Source organism: Rhinichthys klamathensis, unplaced genomic scaffold (assembly GCF_029890125.1).
Source record: "Rhinichthys klamathensis goyatoka isolate OS25496 unplaced genomic scaffold, OSU_Roscu_1.1 h1tg000178l_1, whole genome shotgun sequence".
NCBI lineage: Eukaryota > Metazoa > Chordata > Actinopteri > Cypriniformes > Leuciscidae > Rhinichthys > Rhinichthys klamathensis.
This window is the reverse complement of record NW_026606707.1, coordinates 1,634,548-1,657,748: the sequence shown is the minus strand read 5'-3', so window position 1 is coordinate 1,657,748 and position 23,201 is coordinate 1,634,548. Positions and strand designations below refer to the sequence as shown.

The window sequence follows — 23,201 nt, the reverse complement described above, 5'->3', positions numbered from 1 at the left end:
GAGAGCGAGTGATGACCAATGATGCATCTTTCTCAGGGTTAATGCCACATTAATGCAGCTCTACTTGACAGATTCTGCTTAAGTCTCACTCAGTCAGACTTTTGACAATCGACACGAAGCCTAGTCCACAAAGAACCGTCTGATTGACTTAAAGGAGAACTCCGGCGCAAAATGAACCTTTGGTCTAATTACACATTGTTACCTAGTCAACCGTTATCTGAGATTTGTTTTCATGATTATCGAATGTAAATAGTTTTATCTCTAAAAACAGTTTAGCCTATAAAGCTAGTATAACGGTAGTATATTGGGCATAGATCAATGACAAATAAAAATCACTTGTTAATACCACTAACAAGGCTCAAAATAGCCCCACACTAACACGGTAGCATAATGAGGGTCCCTACCTTCAAACCGAAGCATTGAGAACTTTGTAAGTGTCCAGACAGTTTAATAAGAAGATATTTTTTACATACAGTCAACTTCGCGTATACAGGCAGGAGCCATCTTTGAAATACAGTCTTTACCAGTCGATCTACGAACGCCAAATGTTTAATGTAGTATGCAGTACAGGTTTACTTTGAAAATTGTAGCATGACACAATGTTCACCACAGCTGTTTCCAGGGGTGATTATTCCCTAAATATTTGTTTTGTTAAAAACATTACTATATGCCTAATTTGGCATTGAAATGCATTCAAAGTGATTCTTCTTCAAATAAATCTGTTTAGGCTGAAGTTCCCTTTTTTTTTATTTAATACTGTAATTAGATTAAAGGGGAATTCCGAGATCATGCCATGACTCGTTGGTATCTGTGCAGCTACGTTCGAATTATGTAATATCCCCCATAAAACCTCAATTAGGAACTAGAAAGACTAAACCTGAACCTCTGATTTTGAAATGTCGGAACCTACTAATATATCAGCAAATCTGTATCTGTGCTTGTTCAGTATACATTCCAGTCAAATGTTTTTAACCTTAAAATGCCAAAGCTGATGAATTGAATTGAATTATACACATTGGCATTCCATTTACACAGCCGTACAAACGTTTACAGTATAAACAGTAATATTGTGAAATATTATTACAATTTAAAATGACTTTTTTTATATTTTAATGTTTTTTTAACATGAAATCTATTCCTGTGATGCAAAGCTGAATTTTCAGCATCATTACTCTTCAGTGTCACATGATCCTTCAGAAATCGGTCTCATGAAACTGATTTGCTGCTCAAGAAACATTTATTATTATCATCAATGTTGGAAAAAGTTGTGCTGCTTAATATTTTTATGGAAACTTTTTTCCAGGATTCTTTGAATAGAAAGTAAAAAAAAATAAAAAGAGTCTTTACTGACTTTTGAACAGTAGTCCACATATGAATCCTCATCATTGGTGACGTGTTTTTCCCCCTGTCATCGCAGAGCGCTGCTGCAGCACCGAGTCCAGTCCTGGGCAACATGCCCCCCGGTGACGGGATGCCAGGTGGCCCCATGCCCCCCGGATTCTTTCAGGTGGGTCACTCCTCAGCCCTTCTCCATAAACCATCCGTAACCATCTAACTAGCAGCCCTCAGGTGCACAGACACGTGCCGGCGGTTCACAGAGGAACCATTATGCCACGGTCTCTGGTCATCTGCCAAGCCCAGTGTCTGCAGGGAACCGGTCTGATTGCGACCATTAGCCGCTAATGGCAGGCAGGGTTATGTTCATTCTCCACTCTGAGAGCAGGCTCGCTGTTGCCCTGCTGAGTGGCCCTGCTAAATGTGTTGCAGCGGAGTTAACGCTTTATCACTCGGGAGTTTTCAGAGAGAGTGACTCGACAAAATATCTTAATGAGTTCTTGGAAAAGATTTATGGATGATAGGATGTTTATTATGACCTTATGGAAGGACGCATTTGGAGAACTCTTTCTCAGACCAGATGGAGTCATGACCCTCCGAGGGCTTTGCGGGAACAGATTCTCAGATACTGAGAGCTGCAGAACATAGAACTGGTTTATGCAAGTCTTGAAACTTGCATCAGTGGGTATGCAGGAAAACTTGAGTGCCTTTGAGGTTGTTTTGACTACCCTTAAACCCCATTGCCCTCTAGTGGTGACATGGATGATCATTTGTACACTATAAAAACATGTTCTTTATCATTATTTTGTTTTTCTGTAAAAAAAGAAAGTATATATATAAATTTACTCGAGAAGCAAAATTGCATAACATATTACGACTTGAATTTTGTCTTCAAGAGAAATAACCTCAATTGCAAATTTATTTTTAAATCCAACAGAATTGAGAGAAAAAAATTCAAAATATATTATCTTTATGTAATTTTTATTATAGAAAATGAGTTACAGACAAGATGTTGCAATGTCTGTCAACCAATCAGAATCAAGTATGATTTCAACAATACTGTGTTGTAAGCATACTGTATTTATTCAAAAGTTTGGGAGTAGTAGTTTTTTTATGTTTAGAAAGAAGGCTGCAGTAAATTAATTTAAAAAAGTGTCATCACTCCAGTCTTCAGTGTCACATGATCCTTCAGAAATCATTCTAATATCCTGATTTGATGCTCAAGAAACATTTATTATTTTTATCAATTCTGAAAACGGTTGTGCTGCTTAATAGTTTTGTGGAAACCGAAATAGATTTTTTCAATTTCTATTTTTTTATTAACAGAAAATTCAAAAGAACAGCATTTTATTTGTAATAGAAATGTTTTGTGACATTAGAAATGTCTATAGGGAAGTACTTCCCATTCATTGTGTTGTTGATGTAAAAAGCTGTGCATCCATTTGTGTCAAATATAACAATATTTGGGTGGAAATGTATGTTATTTGGTAGAATTACTCACAACTTTCCAAAAAATTCAAATCTCAACTCAAAAACTGTAACCAAAACTATACAAGGTAAAAGAAAATACCCAGACCATAAATACCAACCCAATCATTAAATACAGGATCACTTGCACAAATAATTAACATGGTGTTTTCTGTTCTCTATTATTGCCTTAATAATAATAATAATAATACACATTTAAAATCAGATATTTATTAATTGATTAATACCATGAATAATTTGTATAATATTCATCGATTAATAAATATTTAGGTGTGTATATTTTTATATTTATATAAATATATAAATATGGGGTCGCCACTTGATTTCCAGTATAATAGGGTCTTAAAGCAAAACCAGGTAAGAACCATAAGTGATATCAGCTCCACATCAAACTAGTTCTGAGCTTTTGCCCTTGTCTCTGTTCTCTGGATCTGCTGCACCTGTCGCTTTCACCTGTCCTGTCTTTGACTTTGCTCTGTCTTTCTCTTGGCATTTCGTTGCTGGTACTATGGCAACCTCCACTTGCTCCCCCCACCCACCCTCTCTGCAGGGACCACCTGGTTCCCAAGCCTCCCCTCACGCTCAGCTACCTCCAAACTCTAACATGATGGGGGCGCACGGACAGGTAACAGCACACACGCTCTCTCTGCTTATATCGGTTAGGCACACGTTCTGCTAAAATAGCCCCCCCCCCCCCCCCCCCTCCTTCTACCTGTCAGCTTTTGTGTAGGTCACATTGTTAAAACTGTATGTCACTGTTTGTTCCCTTTTTCCAGCCTTTTATGTCTCCTCGCTATGCTGGAGGACCTCGGCCGCCCATCAGAATGGGTAACCCGGTAAGTCGCATTAAAAATGTTTTGAGTTTATTTACTCTGACTTATTTTAGCAGCTGACTGTCTCTGTTTCTTTAGCCTCCCGGTGGGCAGCCAAACATGATGGACCCTACACGACCAACAGGTGAGAGAATAATGAGATCAGTGTTTGTTGATGGGCAACTTCTCTGCAAGTGCAAATTCAGCATTGTCATTTCATCGATTTTTTATTTTGAAGTGCATGTCTGTTCAATTTTTAATGATGTTATTATTTGCTCAGGCCATCCAAACTTGGCAACCATGCAGAGAATGAACGTTCCTCGAGGAATGGGCCCAATGGGACCGGGACTACAGGTCTGGATCTTATGCTGTCATTCACAAAAACCCGAATATCGTTGAATGAGTTGCTCACCACCACTAGGACTGGGTGATATAGTTAGAACAACTATATTTCAATATTTTTTACCTCACTATTTAATTTTAAATATCATATATATATAAAAAAGAGAGAAGAAATGAATGCTTTTATTCAGTAAAGAATAAATGACATTTTATAATATTTTCAGGTAGATAACAGTTCTTTTAAATTGTAATAATATTTCACAATACTACTGTTTGTACTGTATTTTGTATAGTATAACAGACTATACTAATGTTCAAATGTTTAGGGTCGGTACGATTTTTAAAAAATATTTTTGAAAACCGTCAAATACAGTTAAAATGAAACAAAAAATTATTTATATTTCTTCTGTGTCCAAACTTTTAAATATACTTATGATAATATTTTTGAGGAATGATGCAAGTGCGTTGTTGAATCAGAGTTTTGAACCAGTTCATTGGAATCGACACTTTCCCACCAACTCTAATAGCTTTTTTTTCTACTTAAATGTTGGTTATTTTACAGTATGTGCACTTATGTGTACTTACAGTGTACTTGCCTTATATAACCAGTACTTTCTTAGGTAACTACTTGAGTTAAGGTCAGGTTTAGTGGTAGGTTGAGGGTTAGTACCTAGCTATTACCCAGTTTTTGTAATTACTATAACAAGTACATAGTATGTATGGGAAACAGGACTGCTACCTAAATTTCAGTTCAGAACACAACTAGAATTGGCAGCAAAATCATTTGGGAAAATATTGCCAATATTCGATATATATCACCCAACCCTACTCGTACACCAATTATTTGAATGTATTTCTTGTGTTCTGAACCTGAGTCAGTCCTTATTCAGCGTTTGTACGGTATCCACGCGTTCACAGTCTTTACTACAGCATTGATCTTCTTTCATATCAGCCATAACCCTTGTTATGTTCAGCCCGTTTTCCTCTAAACTAACCATGTCCTTGTTCTCTCCTCTCTCGCGGTGTCGTCTCGGGTGCTGGGCATCGTAGTCTGATCCTTGGTTATCGTTACAGAACTATGGCGGAGGAATGAGGCCTCCAAACTCTATGGGCCCTGGAATGCCAGGCGTGAATATGTAAGGACTTTCCCAGTCTATCGCATTTGTGGGATTTCATGTGTATGTCTCTGTGTCGGACTGGTCAGGATGCTCAATCAAACAGAAAAGTGTCTCTGGGTGCAATCAAAACATTAGAGGAGGATTAACATTCAGATGACTTTTGTTATGTTGTCTCTGCATATTAAACTAGGAATGGAGGAAGTATTTAACCCTGTAAAGCCTGGCATGTTTTTTTAAATGGAACATTTTATTGAACCTTTAGTCAAAATATTCAACAACAAAAAAAGTTTGCATATTTGTTTTTTGTTGAGTATCATATTCGATTCACCATTACTCAGAGATTATGATTTAGTGAGAATATGAATCTCATATTCAAAGAGGAACAAAAAACACCTAGATTTTATCTAGAGGGCCAAACTGAGGAAAAAATTCAATTCTGATAGCTTGTAATGTAAATCAGTGAGATCTTTATAGCAGTATAGCAGACTACTTGCATAAAATATAATACAATTATCAGTTGTCAGCTCCCAATAATGTCTTACTAAGATGATATTTAAATGCTTAGTTTTATAATCAAAGCTAAACATATAATGCAATAATGCAATGCAATTGTGATGGTTGAGAAATTTGACAAAAAAGCATTCCTCAAAAACCTGATGTATCATATGTGATACTCACATTTTAATGTGATTTTTCAACAAAAAAAAAAAGAAAATGTATGGATAATCATGTAAAACTAAGTTGCTTTGGTCCAGTAAGTGTTCATTTTTTAATTTTATTAACAATCTTACATTTAACCTTATAGAAATCAGTAAAGATTTTACATCAGAAAGACACATGAACCTGCTGTTGGACATTTTTAAACTAAAAGGCCTTTTACTTGCTAAAAAGTAACAAAAATAATCAATCAGATGACAGACGGCAAAGTTTTGGTCATTTGGAGGCCTTAGAAAATTGCGATGATGATACAGTTGGTTACGCACACTTCCAATTTAAAGCTTTACAATGTGTTTACAATTCTTTACTAAATATTTAACTGTGAACTTCAGAGGCAAATCCTCTGATTTTGAAGCGTCACTTTAATACATAAATAGCTTTATATAAAAACACACAAACGCTTGAACTCTAGTGGCATCAGTGGAATTATTTTCTGTCGTTTTATTTAAACTTGTACACTCAGTCTAATACACACCAGAAACTTATTTGATGTTCTTATCACCGTTACTAAATCTAAACTGCTGTGTTTCTCTGTACAGGGGAGCAGGAGCAGGCAGACTGTGGCCTAATCCTAATAATGGAAACACGGTAAGATACTTCAGCTCATGTTATAGAGAACGAATTAGTGATGATATCTGGCAAACCTGGCTGATAAATAAACTTTTGGCTTCACAGATCCCATATTCCTCATCATCCCCAGGAACATACGTGGTAACTGAGCGTTTCTTTTTCCTTCTTTTATGATATTGTCTGTCATGAAGGCTTCAGTCTCTGCTGTCCTGCTTTCACAGGGTCCTCCGGGAGGAGCAGGAGGCGGTGGATGTCCTCCAGGAACACCTATCATGCCAAGTCCAGCAGGTAATGGCTTATCGCATTCACATCTCGGTCTACTGCCAGCATTACTGGCCCTTTAAGACCCAAATGGTGCCTGACCACAGGATGTGAGAACAGTTTCATGGTGACTTCCCCCTCTGTGTTGACAGACTCCACTAACTCGGGTGAAAACCTCTACACATTGATAAACTCAGTCCCACCGGGAGGAAACAGATCTAGTGTGAGTTACTCCACTCCTCCTGATGTTCCTGTGTGCTGCATGGATTGTGTGTTTGATCTCCCTGTAAATGCTCTCTTGTCTGTGTTTGTAGTTTCCTATGGGTCCAGGGTCAGACGGCCCAATGGGAGGACTGGAGCCGCATCACATGAATGGCTCATTAGGTAAAACACGATTCACCATGGCAACTACATCAATTTTTCAAAACATTGCTTGTTTGTTTTTTTTGCCCTCCCAATTAGATCAGTGAACATCGTGTGATCTAAAGATCTGCAAATGATTCAGTTTTACTTTTCTCACAGGTTCGGGTGACATAGATGGACTCCCTAAGGTATTATTCAACCTATTATTTAGACCTATTATTTCTGTCGAAATGATCTGAAAACTAGCACAGCATGTCTGTTCATGTTCGAATATGACTGAGATTGAACTTTAATGAGGGGTCTGGCATAGGTTGTTCTTAAAATATTTCAAAACTTCCAAGACATTGGTATTGTATTGTAATGGATTTTTAAACTAAACATGAACATAGATAAAGTTATTTTAGTTTTTAACAAATTGTTTTACTTTAAATATAACGTGCTTATTAAGCCTTTTAATAGTTACATAAAAATCAACTGTGTTATTATTATATTCATATAATTATTTTTATTTATTTTTTTATGGAAAACGTGGAAATATCATTTTAAATTAGTCCTTTCTAGCCTTGAAAAAATCTGGGAATATTATAAAATATTAAGTCTTGGGAATTTCTATGTAGAATATATTCACTACTGAGTGAGGTTTTCTGTTTTTTTTTTTAATAAATTAATACTTTTATTTAGCAAGGATGCATTAAATTGATTAAAAGTGACAGTAAAGACATAATGATGTTTTCACAAAAATATTAAGCAGCACAACTGTTTTTAACATTAATAATAAGAAGAAATGTTTCTTGAGCAGCAAACCAGCATATTAGAATAGAATGTGTATATATATATTGTAAAATATTATTACATTTTAATATATTATAAAATGTCTTTTATTCCTGTTATGTCAAAGCTGAATTTTCAGCATAATTATATAATTTAAATGCAGCGTTGGTGAGCATAATAGACTTCTTTCAAAAACATTTAGAAAATGAAAGTATACATTTTTCTGCTCATTTCTGAAATATTTTGTTGCAGAGAAAATGCTCTTTGTGAATGCAATTTCAATGATTAAAAAAATAATGGACATTCATTAGTCAAAAGGTGTGGAAATCCTGTATAATGTATTATACGTTTATTTGAATTACAGGTCGTTTGTGCTATGTAGTTGTCAAAAAAAATATAAACAAAACTCAAGATTCATCATTTAGGCCTACTTAATCTTGGTAATGATGGCTTTCATATATAAAGTCAAATGCCTATAATTACACATTTTATCCTCAGAAATCACAAAAACATTCCATCTAAGACATACAGCAGAATGGTTGCCAAGCAAAACAAAGCACAGTTATACTAATGTAATGAGGTCACACGTGTTTGTTTATAGTGTTTTACGACGGCTTTGATCATAATGAAGGATCGGAACAATCTGTTTTATAATGACGGATACCACTGACTGACATCTTGGTGTTTGTTCTTTACAATCTCAGAACTCCCCTAATAATCTGAGCGGCATGAGTAACCCGCCAGGAACGCCACGAGACGACAGTGAACTGGGTGGAAGCTTCCTTCACTCGTTCCAAAATGAAAGCGTGAGCACCAGCACACACACACACACGAACACATGACATGATAACGATGAATTTATGGGCTTCTGTCTAAATCAATGGTTCTTTCTCTCTTCAGTACTCACCGACAATGACAATGAGTGTGTGAAAGACGAGCTTCAGCTCCAAGACGCCACATGTAGGTGTCTCAAAGACCGGGGACCAACCTCACCAAGAACCAGAGTGAGTCTAATCTCACACATCTATGAGAACCAAATCCCACCGCAGCTCTGGATGAGGTGCATGCTCCTAATTTCAGCACGGACAGATGAAATCTGCTTCCAGGAAGGACCTGTCTGAGATGGGAGCTCCCTCATTTTAAACCACTTTAATATTTTCGTATCATTTTAACATAGAAGCCCACACAGGACAAGACCGAGATAAATTAGCTTCTTTTTGTTAGATGGATGTCAAACCGTCGGGACCGTGACAATATTCACACTGTGGATGCAGTGCAGAATACCATGCGCTTCTTCTACAGCGTCTGTGTAACATTCCATTAGAGTATTTTAGGATCTAGTCTCTGATCTCTTAAAAAGCTTCGAAACAAGTTCATCGCACTGTAATGGCTTCCTTGAAAATGACTTAATCCAGAGGAACAGCTACAGCGGATTTGATAATATATGCACCAATGGGAATCGCAAGCAAATCTGCCGTCCTTCCTTTCATCGCAAACTTGGGAATGCAATGGATTGTTAGCAAAATTAACATTTTGTTTCTTTGGTTTCATGTCTTGTTGTTTTATAACAGTAGATTTTACTGCAGAAGCCTTTTGTAATGAGCCGTAAGACTGGCATGACACCTAACATGAGACATTCATGGCATTTTCCACTTTTTAATGGTAACCTCAGATGACATGAGATTATTTTTGGATGGCAGTTCAGCCAAACGCAACAACACTTTATCGTATAACTGCATCTTTTCACACGGGCTTAGTTCTCATTTTCCTTGTGCTGTTATATTGTGTTTTTGACCCATTGCTGTTTGCTTTTAGGCACAGTTGAAGACGTGCGGCAAACACCCAAAGGACAGTTATTCAGCTATATATCTTTTAAAGTTTTCTCTAGTCTGTCATGATGCTGTATGGCCACTCTTGACCTGTTACACCATGTTGTTTAGCCTTTACGATGTATATTATGTTCTTTGGAAGACGCAGTAAAATGACTTGTGTAATTTTTATGATTAAATTATTTTTCAGTTCATACCACTCTTGTTTCGGTCTCATGTCTTCTGCAAATAAACATACATATATTTCCACCTTATTCCTACGCCCCATGATGCTTTGCGCGAATTATTGGGTGTAACTTCCGTTAAACTGTAAACAATCAGTCTATGAACGCAATACGTTAAGTGTCACAATGAGATGACATTAATCGACTCACCCTTTAACCATCGAACATTAAAATGAAATTTAAAAGTTTAAAAGAATCAACAAGGTACTTTCAACAAACCAAAAATAGCCCCAAAAGCGCGAGTCTTTGGTTAAATATCACTGTAGTAGGCAAATATATTGTATAACAAGCCTTAATCAAAAATGTTCATTAACTTCAGCATTACGTGACACTATATCAAAGTGATTTCCGTCATTTTGACAGATTATAAATTGCATTTACCTGTGAAAACAAACCTGGAAAGAGACGTGAGGATTTGAGGAGAATAACGAGATTCTTCGTGCATTCCAGTGAATCGTAAATTAAATTCGGGAGAACAGACCACAAATGTGCCGTATATGTTGTCCTTTTTCATACTTTTACAGCGGATTGCAAAGGAAAAAATAAAAATCATGAGGAAAAGAAAGCAGCGACTGAAAAGAGCTCTTGCCATAGATATTCTTGTTATAACATGTCACGTTAAAATTCCAAGTATAACGTTATTCTCATGATGTCTGAAAATAAATCATGAAGGAAAATTGACAGCTCATCCAGTCAAACTAACGGATCAGCTTTATTTGTAGGGCAACCTTATGATTTGAAATGATTCGTTTCAGCCTTTTTGAATGGAAGTTCCCCAAACCGGAAGTGCCACCCATAATTCAAAACGCAGTAAGGTCGTCAGGAATAGGTGGATATAAAACAAATGTTTCCGTCAGTATTAGATATAAGACATTTAAAGGAACAGTCATGTTTAGACTTAATTGCCAACATTTTATTCAGAGTTCTTTATTTTCCATTTATGGGATTTTAATGAGATATTGAAGTGTGGCAGAGGTGCTTTTTTCTGTTCACGCTGCTCCATGTAGGTAGAGCGCCAGGAACTTCTTGAAGGTGTTAGGCTGATATCCTGACAAACCAGCAGGGACCTACAAATGAAGAGCACGACACGTTCAGTCAGCAAACCAACAATAACGACTGAGGTCACACAAAACAGAAAACTTCACACCACCTTCTTATATTTCACAACTCAATTACTGGAATTCTGATTTGTTGACCACAGCATTCCAAGTATTGTTCAGGTCTTTCAAAGCAGGTAATGTTTCTTTGTAAACCAAAATAAATGGTGGCTTTCTGCAGTGCACAGCACAACTCGTCGAAGACGGTCAAAACAAATACATAGTTCAATGTTTAACCAGAAATAAGAACCTTAGCATTAAAGGTTCTCTAAGCGATCCTGGGTGACGTCACTTCTTGTTGACGTTCGAACTATTGTCAAACAAAACGGAGGCTAGCTAGACCCTCCCTCCTCCTCATCCGCACACTAACCCCCCAAACCACACCCCCAAACCCTTCTTGTCGGTCATTGGCTGGAACAGTTTGTTATGTTTTGGGGAGCGGGTCGCTGCAGTTTGTTTTTGGTGCTGTTTGTGAAGCATGGGCTGTCTACAGAGATCGCGTTTCTTTACAGTGTGTTCAGGGGACAGGCAGCCAGCGGATAGTGAGGAGATGTTTGCTGTATGTGACAAAAAATGTTTTGGCCTAAAAAACACATGACATCGCTTAGAGCACCTTTAACTGAAGTTCACATTTTTGATGGAGGCCACATCGTTTTTGACAGATGACTCTTCTGCTTACCAAGCCTGCATTTATTTGATCAAAATACAGTAAAAACAGTAATATAGTGAAATAATATTGCAATTTAAAATAACTTTTCTATTTTAATATATTTTAAAATGTATTTATTCCTGTGTTGAATTTTCAGCATCACATGATCCTTCGGAAAATCGCTCTAATATGTTGATTTACAGCTCAAGAAACATTTATTATTATTACCAATGTGGAAAACAGTTGTATTGCTGGTTAATATTTTTGTATAAACCATGACACGTTTTTTCAGGATTAGTTGATGAATAGAAAGTTCAAAAGAATAGCATTTATTTGAAATCTTTTGTAACACTGTAAATGTCTTTACTGTCACAATCAGCACCCTTGCTGAATAAAAGTATTAAAGGGCCCCTATTTTGCCCATTTAAAGGTTCATAACGTTGCTCAGGGGATCTACTAAAATAACTTTACAGGATTTAATGTTCAAAAAAAAAAATCTTATAATCTACATTCTTGCAGCACCGGTTTTCACCTTCTGTCTAAATGGTTTTAGTTTCTTTCTTCTTTTTTTTTAAACTGGCCTTTAGAAAAGCACAGTCTGCTCTGATTAGTCATCCGGCCCCAGTCTGTTGTGATTGGTCTACCACTTAGAGCATGTGTTGGAAATGTAACGCCCCTTACCATAACTGGCAGGTTCCAGAGGCTTCATGAACACTACTGTAACTTTGGTAGTTTTTATGTATTAATGTAAGTCCAAGTCTGATAATGACAGTAAAAAAAGAACAAGTTGATCAACCCGACCTACCAGGATGTTTTGCAGTGGTAACTTTTTTTTTTTATGTTATACCTCTCTTACATGTCAGATGTGATGTTTTAACTGTGTAATTTCTCTACAACATGATAAAAACTGTATGTCCACATAACACACTGACCTGCATCAAACTGCACAGTTCAAGAAGCAGTACTTAGAAAAATGGTGAGAGAACAACAAAAGGTTGTGCTTGTACTGCTGAAGAATTGTGTTAAAATACATTTTAACCTCTGATCTCTTCAATTCCTCTACCGTTGGAACTCCATATATTGCTATTTTGATGGACAAAGTAAATGTATCTGAACAAACTCGACTCTTTACCTTGACAACTTTCTTCTTGATAAAAGGCCGGACTTTGGCAAAGTCGTAGAGAGGCTGGTCCTCGTCCACCCACACCAGATTCTTCACTCCGCTGTCAGACTGCAGGTCAGTGGTGTTGAGCTGAAACACCACGAACTGGAAGAGACGGCCGTTAGTGGCCACACTCTGCACCACGATGGGCTTCTCCAGAACTCTGGGCTCTTTCTGCAGGAAGACCAGAGGACAGGACATCTGTCTGTAAACTTCTTTTTTGCTTTGTTATTATTGACCAACTCAAATAATTTCAATGAATGCAAAGAGTAAAGTACAATGAACAATCAAGGAATGTCATTGACATGTTTTTCTCTAAGTAAACACAAGGATGGGTGCTCTAGAAATATGTTTATTCATGCACCAATATAACCAAACAGTAACAAACAGCACTATTTAGCTAAACTATTTAATAAAAATGTCATTTGGAGATTTCAGCAGACTATTTGGTTTTCAGTCAATTCATTGAAACAGTTTGAACTTGCAATGAATATTATATAATATTATTACACGCATCTGTGGAATGATTCTGTTTTTTGTTTTTGTTTTCAGGATTTTTTGATGAAAAAGTAAAAAAGAACAGCATTTCTTTGACCTAATTTTTTTTTTTACATTTTGTAACAACTGTAAAAGTCTTGGTAACCTTTGGTCAGCTTAATGCATCCTTGCCGAATAATAGTATTTACTTTAAAATATATATATAATATATATAATAAAAAAACAGTAGTGTACATCGTAAACACTCAATACATCGTCCAGCCCTAATCAATAGTTCTAATGAATCTTTTAAAGATGTTAGGATCTTACCCCGTACAGGGCTTGTGCTCGGGCCAGCGCGTTTCCAAAGGTGAACATTACCATCTTAGCACGGAGCTGCTCAGGGAAGAGCTTTGGGGTGTTTCCCATCTCCATCAGGAAGAGAGTGTGGGCATGAGGGTAAGGATAGCCCTCTCTGAAACCTGGCGAAAGGAAACAAGCAATGAACCGCAACGTGGACATGATTTCAAACTACCGGTAGGCATGATTTAAACACAGGGTGAAACGCGAATGAAGCCAGCGGCTGACCTGTGTCGTTCTTCTCCTGGTAGACGTGTGTGCACTGCAGGTCGATGGTGGGCGCGATGGGGTAGAAGGTCTCCAGAGCCTGATCAGCAGTGCTCTGGATCTGCTCCTCTCCAGCCAACACAGGTACAGGGGTCATGGAGTTCAACAGCAACCCGTTCTGACCTCTGACCTGGAACACGTCCTCTCCTGGAAACAGATCAGTTTTGCATAGTAAGTAACAGGAGTGGTAGCCTCTTCCCCGGTTTTGATCTACATACAGCGTTTTCAATCAAATAAAAAAAAGCAGGGCTTGACATTAACACCCGCCAACCCACCAAATGCGTAACGCAGTCACTCCTACTAGCCACTTTGGCAGGTTGAATTTTATATATAATATATTCATTTTTCAATTGTCTTTTGAAAGGGCATCTGAAATAATAAACTAAGTGCAATGTAGTGATATCTATTTATATATCGATACTGGAATATCTAGAACACTTCCAATAAAACATTTTCACAGAATAAATAGACGATACCAGCTTTTGATACATTGCTTTCTCGCTCTCTCATGATCTCTGACAGCGAGTTAACACACAAACCCGCCTCCCCTCACTCGCTACTTATTGCACTTAAACAGTCAAATACACACAAAATGTCAAAATGCAGGTCTTGGCGAGTATTCACGTGAACACAGTCTGTTATGTTTTAAGTGAATGTAAACAGTTGAGAAAGAAAACACATGTGTAACAGTATAATGGGTCCACACACGCATCAGGTCTTAAAGTGACAGCAGCCTAATATACATGCTACCAAATAATGAGATAATATTAAAAAAATATCTAAATGGTAGTTTTTCCCTATGGTATCAATGACAAAATTGTGCCCAGTGAAAATGTGAAAAAAGTGTTTTTCTGTTTTCAAAAATTATTGTAGTTTTTGTAAACGAGTAAACATTGTGTAATCTAAAATAAACATCTCATTTGCGATCATCATTTTCTGTATGCCATTCTAAAACCAAATGTTTTAGCGTAATACTTTTTTTTAGAAAAGACCTGTTAAAAATCATCAAAAATTAATTACATTAAAGACAATTATCTTAAAATATATTTCATATAAATGCTGTTTCTATTTAATTAAAGAATCCCCCCCCCCCCATAAAAAAAATTATTTGTTTTCATAAAAATATTAATATATTTCATCATTGATAATCAGAAATTTTTCTTGAGCAGCAAATCATTGTATTAGAATGATTACTGAAGGATCATGTGACACTGAAGACTGGAGTAATGATGCTGAAAATTCAGCTTTATCACATGAATAAATTACATTTTAAAATATATTAAATTAGAAGTTTTTTTACTTTTTTTTTTTACAATTTACACAATTTTTACTGTATTTTTCATCAAATAAATGCAGCCTTTGAGAGCATAAAACACTTTCAAAAACATTTTAAAATCTTATCGTTCCCAAACTTCTGAACGTCACTCTATGTATACATCCATACTGGCCATTTAAAAAACAAAAACAATATTTGGTCGACTACTAACTACTACTAATAGCAGATGAAATGCATAAATGCACCTAAATGCAAAAATCTAGACTCAGACTGAAAAGAAGACCCAATATACACCCACCTCTCCTCCAGGTCGCTGCCAAACTGTATTTCTCAGCAAGAATCCTCTTGGCCAGCTCAGGACAAGTGACCTGCAGGCCGCCACACAGGTGAAGCAGTCTGTGCAAGAGCGAGGGACTATAGAGGAAAATAAAATACAATCTCAAATACTGTTTACCACATAAAACACCTTCTTTTACCCATTTGATGCTTCATACAGAACAGAACGGGAACATTCCCAATTCACCAAACGTATGTTCCCCGAGTGTAATGTCACTTCGTGTCAATGTCAATATGGCCTTTTCGTGCTCGTGCTGTGACGGGTTTTTGTGAGAAGGAAAATGTTAAGGGCCAGCAGTAGTTGGGAGATAAAACAGCCACCAAAGGGCAGACTTTAACCGGGGAGATGAGAGATATCAAAGAGGCTCTTATGAATGGCAGACCTCCCAGGAGCAGTATTAATTAATAAAGGCTTTACAGAGCCGCTGCCTGCTGGGAATGCAGACCGGCCCGTGTTTAATGACCGTCATTAAATTCAACACTCCATCAGAGCGCCGCGGACCGGGCCAAATGCCACCTTCCATATTGAAGCTGTTGAGCCAATTATGAAGCGCTGGGTTAGAGGGGACAGTAGCTGCCGTGTGCGGGTCTGTTTATGCTGCAGAGATGAACAGAATGAGCTGCATGTTTATAGTGGCACTGCTTTCAATGTAATGCTTCCATGGTACATTTGTGATATATGGCTGACTATCTATATAATGCTTTTAAACATGCCTATCTTAAACTAGAATAAGAAGATTATATTATTCACCGAAACTGGAATTGTATGTTTTTTTGCATTTTAATTAAGGTAAGTTTTTTTTTTTTTTGATATTCATAAAATGTATAATAATTATACTCATAATAATATATTCACTTACATTAAACTAAATGAAACCCAACAGGCCCCTATAAAACGAGTGTTTATTCAGTTGCACCATACACTGTTCCATCTGCCTATAACATACCAGATTTACCCTCAACACCACAAACAAAAAGGACAACTGTGGTTGTTTACATGGCGAGCTTGCGCTGATTTCCAGTCTAACTGAAGTTTTTTTTTTTTTTTTTTATAGAAGACAAAATAAAAATCAAATCTGGTTGCTTAAAATTATTATGCTATTTTTTTTTACCTCCTTCAATATGTTAACATGCATTCAAGTTTAAAAAAATAGCATCACTTCTCTAAACCCCTCCAGTCCTAGAGTCTACTCTGCTCTGATTGGTCAGATGGCTCAGTCAGTCTGTTGTGATTGGTCTACCACTTACAGCGTGTGACGGAAACCAAATGCCATTTACAATGTCTGAATTTCAGCTGTGGATCTTCCTCAAGCGCTTGTATACGCAGTGATGTGAACAGTAACGATGATGTCAGTTTTTCTGTATCAATCCCAGCGCGAATCTCATCCTTTTGAAGTGCATGCAGAAATTAAACAAATTTTAAAAAATAATTTTTTTTTTAAAGTGTCGACAACACAAACCAAACTCTTCCAGTCTCAGCTACATCTAGTGTTTGAGGGACCAAGTAGACATTGTTCACGGGCAGCCAATGAATCACAGGGTACCTCATGATACGACACGATACACGAATCGCTACATGGCTCACAATACCGATAATATCACGATACAGCAATTCTACAATAATCAATGTATTGCTAGACAATCCTATAATGATACATCACAATAGCTGTCTAACTATGAAAACAAAATGCCTGTGAAAAGGTTAAAGGGATACTCCACTTTTTTTGGAAATAGGCTCATTTTACAACTCCCTCAGAGTTAAACTGTTCGAGTTTTACCGTTTTTGAATCCATTCAGCCGATCTCCGGTTCTGGCGGTACCACTTTTAGCATAGCTTAGCATACATCATTGAAGTGGACAAGACCATTAGCAGTTCTCAAACAAAAATCACCAAAGAGTTTCGATATTTTTCCTATTTAAAACTTGACTCTTCTGTAGTTACATCGTGCACTAAGACCGACGGAAAATGTAAAGTTGCGATTTTCTAGGCTGATATGGCTAGGAACTATACTCTCATTCCTGCGTAGTAATCAAGAAACTTCACTGCCGTACCATGAGAGCAGCAGGCGTAATGATATGACGCAGCGCCTGAAAATAGTTCCGTTGTGTTGACGGAAGGTGGCCTATTTTCAGGCGCTGCGTCATATCATTACGCCTGCTGCTCTCATGGTACGGCAGTAAAGTTTCTTGATTATTACGCAGGAATGAGAGTATAGTTCCTAGCCATATCAGCCTAGAAAATCGCAACTTTACATTTTCCGTCGGTCTTAGTGCACGATGTAACTACAGAAGAGTCAAGTTTTAAATAGGAAAAATGTTGAAACTCTTTGGTGATTTTTGTTTGAGAACTGCTAATGGTCTTGTCCACTTCAATGATGTATGCTAAGCTATGCTAAAAGTGGTACCGCCAGAACCGGAGATCGGCTGAATGGATTCAAAAACGGTAAAACTCAACAGTTTAACTCTGAGGGAGTTGTAAAATGAGCCTATTTCCAAAAAAAGTGGAGTATCCCTTTAAGTGCAGGTTTTCTCTCTTTATTAAAGTCCAAACTGTTAGAAAACAGCACAAAAAGTGTTTCAATCTGTAAATTAACATTTTAAGTGAATTACACATTTAATACTTATACTTTTTAAAAGCTTAATCTTGTCTTTGTGTGTAAACTGACACATTGACCTGCTTATTAACTTGTTTTATATTAACCTGGTACATTTCAAAATTTACCATCCTCTTTTATTTAAACCTGGGAACATCTCAGTGTTTACCAGCTTTCTTTAAAAAAAAAAAAAAACTGGGAATAGTGTTGTCAAAGGTACCAACTTGGGTATTTTAAAATTTGAATAATGTAACGATACCAGCATTTCCCCTTAGCATTTTGAGCACTGTTGAACATATTCTTAAACATCTGATTGGCCATTATGTCTGTGATTGGCTAGACATACAATGATCAACACTTCAAAAACATGTTGTAAATAGACATCTTTGACGCTCTGAGCGCTTACACAGTCAGATACACACGGGAGCGTTTGAAAGCAGGCTTTCCGCTGCTAGATGCCTGTTTTAAAACTCTCCCGTGTGTATCTGTGTAAGCGTTCGGTGAAGAGCGTCAAAGATGTCTATTTACAACATGTTTGTCCCATGTTTGTCACTTTGGACTTAAACGTGGCTGGGGCATCTATTATTTTACTCACACTGCTGTCCGCCATCCCATTAAAAACCTCTTTATCTCAGGCTAGTTAACTTATGTTCAGGTTTCCTTCATTCATGTGTTGAGCGCTACCTTGAGGAGCCATGAAGTAGCAACACTGGGAGCAGGGAAATCTATTTAGAGCGTCTTATTTTATTAATTAAAATATCGATATTTGGCGCTTATGTATCGATTCTCGTATCGCACGGAGAAGGTAAACGATATATTGCCCTATTGAAATTTTGTCCCACCCCTAGTTTCTATCATTTAATTTTTGTTAAAGTAACACCAGGGAACTTTTGCTCTCGGGGTGGGGTCCCCCTACAGTTGGGAAACAGTATTGTCCTCTAGACCTCTACTACTGTCGTAAACTCCGTCATCCTACATGCACGTGCGATTGTTGACAACCATGATAGCCCTGAACACTGTAGGAGGAGTTCACATGCAGGTGTTCTGCTTGCGTCGCGTGTGAAATGTCTTCATCCCAGGTACATTGGCATATATTTCAGCATGTCATATGAATATAATTTCATGGGTTTTATTTTTTTTCTAACGACAAATGATCGCGATGATCACGTTTACAAGCCAGCGTCATTATAGTAGCCTAGTATATTGGTTACCGTTTTACTGGATCTTTATGATACTTCAATGCAATGTTTGAGTGGTAGATAATAACCATATATCGTCAATATTATAATATCAAGCTACCATAAATGAATCTGCAAATTTTACAAATCGATTTGCATTATAGCTTGAGGCAAGACAAATAAACAAATATCACCTACATGTTAGGTATCCTAAAATATGATTTTGTACATCTTATATATTTACTTGCAAGAATGTAGCCCCTACCAAACTTGTGCACGCCGTTTAGACACAGGCTTTCATTTGATTTTTTTTTTGTTTTTGCCAAGTCCGCATCGGTCGGGCACCCCTCCTCCAATGTTGATCCTCGTTCTGCCTTTAACGCGATCACTTTCTCTTTTTCTCTTTTTGCTTTGCTCCGATAAAACCTTTGCTTTCTTGTTTTTCTGTGATGCTTCGGCCATGACTATAACATTTGGCTCGCACGTCCGATTTTAAGGAAGTGGGGGTGGTGGTGGAGTGACGTATATGCCGTAAAGCAGTCGAATTTTGTAGTTCTCTTTGTTCGCCGGTTACTACCCGAAACCCGAAGTTTAAAAGTACGATTAAAAACGCTACAGACCCCGTCAGGCTATGGCAGACGTGTCATTCAACCTATTGTAAGTCGATGTCCCATCACAAGAGACTTGGAAATATATTATGAAGGTTGAAAAGTAACCTAGTGCTGCTTTAACAGTAAACAAAAATACCTGTTAGGTTTTGTTTTTGTAACTTGCTAATTAACATTCTTCTTGCTTGACACATGTGAACAAACCTGATTGGTTCTCACAAGCATGTTTGAGCTTCCGATTACCATATTGGATGTGCACTGATGATCAATGTTTATATGTGAATAAATTAAATCTATTCACCATATCCAGCAATCATGCCTCTTCAGAAGACTTGGATTTACAATGTCTTGATGAACTTTCAATAGATGTACAGAAATTATGATAGAATATTAAAAAAATATCTTCTTTTGTGTTTCAACTCACTTTTGTGTGAGTAAATTATGACAATTTTCATTTTTGTGTAAAGCAAGCAAGATTGGTTTAAATTCTGAAATAATTAGCAGTAAGAAATTATGTAAAATACCACAAATGTTGTTGGGCTTCTTAGCAATAATACAAGCTCAACAACTCTACAAAAATTCACTGATAAAAAAAGGTCAGTGAAGTAAATGTGTTCTGGTTTAATGAAAAAGCTGCTGGTGTCATGATAGGCTATCTAGCGATTTTATGACTTCATTATTAAAGATCAATTGCTAATTAAGGAGTTGCATTTATGACAAGACCATATTATTAAAGAAGCCTTGTTGTTTCTAGACACTATAGAAGTGTGATCAGAAATGAGGATACGGTACCCACCAGAATCTCTCTCTGGGCGGCCGGGGTTCTGTAGTGTCCCACAGCCTGGAGTTTTTAATGGCGTCCTGTACTCTCTCATCTTGATTCTCAATCTGATTGGCTGGATCTTCAGCCAGGGTGAGAATCTGAGCAGGTAAACCTTTAATGATGACTGACTTACTGAGCCAGAGGGCTTGTCGAACACCTACAAACAGATCACAAACATATATTATCTGCTGTTACACACGTATCAAACCAAAGTTTATATATATATATATATATATATATATATATATATATATGTGTGTGTGTGTGTGTGTGTGTCTATTCACTGTTGTCGTGAGAGAAAAATGAAACAACTTAAATTTTCCAATTTTCACCCACAACAACGCACAGAAAAAACTATCACTAAGTTACCTTCCAGCACATTCGTCCTCTGATTAAACATGTAACAGGTTTTGTCTTTATGCAGAGGCATGTCTTCTAGTTTAGGGGACGTATAGTGACTCGGGTCTTTCCATCCACGGTCCCAGGGAGGAAACCAAGGCTTTGCCAGTCCTGGTACAAAGTGCATCCTGTCAGCATAAGTGATCGGCTCCAGTCCGGCTATTTCGTGGACCACCCGAGGTTTTTTCCTCGGAAGAATCTTCCCATATAAACAAGAGCTGGTGGACAAGAAGCGACGTCCATGAGGAATCATATAGAGGACACTATGACAGTCTTTTGATTTGCAGCTTTTAGTTATTTTAAATGCCGGTGTCCTTATTCTTTGCACTGTTGCGTTAAACATTTTACCAAAAGTATACAACAGATGTCTAAAATTGATATATTAGCCAAAAAACAACTACACAATGATGCTCGTCGCTATGACATTTTCTCGTTGCACTCAGGAGGCGGCCATGATTGTGTGACGTCATGCAGCAGTGAGTGTCTTCTTCTGGAGTCAGTGAATGTCGTGTTGACAGACATTACGCGTCATCACTGCCATCTATTGATCAGTGCAGGTATTCAGGTCTGAAGCTGCATCGTACTCAAAGCCACTCTCTGTGTAATATAATATGCATAATATAAATTTATCTAAACCTATTTTCTTGCCATTCCAAAATGACTTGGTGTTGGTGGTGTTTAAATCATATATGTAATGTATGTTTAACAAAAATATTTGTTAAAAAAAAGTTTTTGAAAGTCTTCTTGGAAGCTTTTTAAATATAATAGAATATGCAAATTACGATGTGATCATTGCAACTGGCCCACCTTTACAGGTACTCTGCCCTGCCCCATCTGTGAGCCAGTGGCATCGCTCTCTCCTCTCCTTCTCTCCTCCTTCCAAGCACCGTCCTTCTGCCTGGGCCAGCTCAAAGCTTGGCTACATCTCTCAAGAGTTTGGTGGCTACAGCCGGTCATCAGATGGGCACCCCCCCTTCCTTAGTGTTTCGTCGATTTAAGCCCACGACACCTCGGGAGGGCTCGACGACAGCAGATCCAGCGTCCTGGATCTACCCCTGCTGACCACCACCACCCAACTCTATACCATTTTTAGTCCTTCGACAGGTTGGCTCTGCCACCGCACCTCCCGCTGTATCCAAATCCTGTTTCGGCCTGTTCGATAACATTGCCTATCAGCCGTTTCCTGGCCATCCCTTCAATCCCCAATAGTCCAAGGGTTCTCCAGAGCGACGGTCCAGCAAAACCTCTACTGGTAGATTCCAGGCCTTCCATCCGGTTTGCTGGCTCTCGAGTAAGGCCTTGATGTTTTTGGAGCTTGCACTCATGTGCCTCCATCCTCTCTTCCCAGGCTACTGTTAACTCTATGAGGAACACCTGCGTGGTACCTCTAGACCAGAGGACAATATCTGGTCTGAGGCTAGTGTGTGCTATCTCCTCTGGGAATTTGAGCTGCTTCTTCAGGTCTCCTCGCATCTCCCAGTCATTTGCTGAGGTCAGGACCCCTCTGCTCCTCCGTCTCATTGCTCTCTCCTGACGAAATGGATAAAGTGGTACCCGTCGGAGAGTTGTTTAACCTTCTTCCTTGCCTGTTCCACACCATCCGCCAACCGAGACAGGATCTTATCATGACGCCACCGGAATTTCCCGTCTGCCAAGCTTGACCGGCATGCTGAAAGGACATGCTCAAGATTGGCTGACTTTCCACACAGAGTCCAGCTAGGGCTCTCTGCCATCCCCCAAATATAGGGGTTTGATGGAGTAGGACATCGTAGACAGAACACATCAAGAACTTTATCCGACGTCCTTCCATGGTTCAGATGTCCTGCCACGTCCGGGCCCTTTCTCGTACGCCCTCCCACCTTGTCCAGCTGCCCTGTTTTTTCATGGCAATAGCCTTGACATGCCGGGTTTCCTCCTCTGCTTTACCTCCCTCAGCACCATGCAGCGCCGTTCTTTTGGGCCAGCTTTTTTTCCAGCTCGTTCTGGTGGAGCAACCCAGTCCAAGCCTGCCAGAGCTACTGTCCCAACGATGTCAGCATGATGCAGTCGATCCTCTGCCTCCGTCAGTGCTCTGCTGGCGGACCATTTACGACCTGTCCTGACGACAATACCTGCTTGGCGTACTCTTTCATCCCTGCTGTCTCG

General features: G+C 38.2%; 2 protein-coding genes across 3 annotated transcripts in view; one reads left to right on the top strand and one right to left on the bottom strand.

The window, feature by feature from the left end:
- Positions 1-9,802, top strand: part of ssbp3a (single stranded DNA binding protein 3a) — a 28,430-nt gene extending 18,628 nt beyond the window's left edge. The window contains exons 5-18 of one of the 2 annotated variants that reach the window (XM_056260820.1): positions 1,418-1,507; positions 3,374-3,448; positions 3,600-3,659; positions 3,735-3,780; positions 3,916-3,989; positions 5,028-5,113; positions 6,352-6,400; positions 6,488-6,523; positions 6,604-6,670; positions 6,796-6,866; positions 6,958-7,027; positions 7,166-7,194; positions 8,482-8,583; positions 8,678-9,802. In XM_056260820.1, coding sequence (XP_056116795.1) covers positions 1,418-1,507; positions 3,374-3,448; positions 3,600-3,659; positions 3,735-3,780; positions 3,916-3,989; positions 5,028-5,113; positions 6,352-6,400; positions 6,488-6,523; positions 6,604-6,670; positions 6,796-6,866; positions 6,958-7,027; positions 7,166-7,194; positions 8,482-8,583; positions 8,678-8,707 — 885 coding nt within the window. In that variant the 3' untranslated portion in view covers positions 8,708-9,802. The remainder of the gene's footprint in view (positions 1-1,417; positions 1,508-3,373; positions 3,449-3,599; positions 3,660-3,734; positions 3,781-3,915; positions 3,990-5,027; positions 5,114-6,351; positions 6,401-6,487; positions 6,524-6,603; positions 6,671-6,795; positions 6,867-6,957; positions 7,028-7,165; positions 7,195-8,481; positions 8,584-8,677) is intronic. The other variant, XM_056260821.1, reaches the window with a different exon arrangement.
- Positions 9,803-10,721: 919 nt separating this feature from the next.
- mrpl37 (mitochondrial ribosomal protein L37) lies at positions 10,722-21,536 on the bottom strand. The gene is made up of 7 exons (XM_056260819.1): positions 21,027-21,536; positions 20,631-20,814; positions 15,417-15,532; positions 13,804-13,989; positions 13,546-13,697; positions 12,709-12,912; positions 10,722-10,897 (listed from the first exon to the last, which is right to left on the bottom strand). Exons 1-7 carry the CDS (start codon positions 21,397-21,399, stop codon positions 10,820-10,822), a joined length of 1,293 nt encoding a protein of 430 aa, XP_056116794.1. The 5' UTR covers positions 21,400-21,536; the 3' UTR covers positions 10,722-10,819.
- Between the last annotated feature and the right edge of the window lie 1,665 nt (positions 21,537-23,201).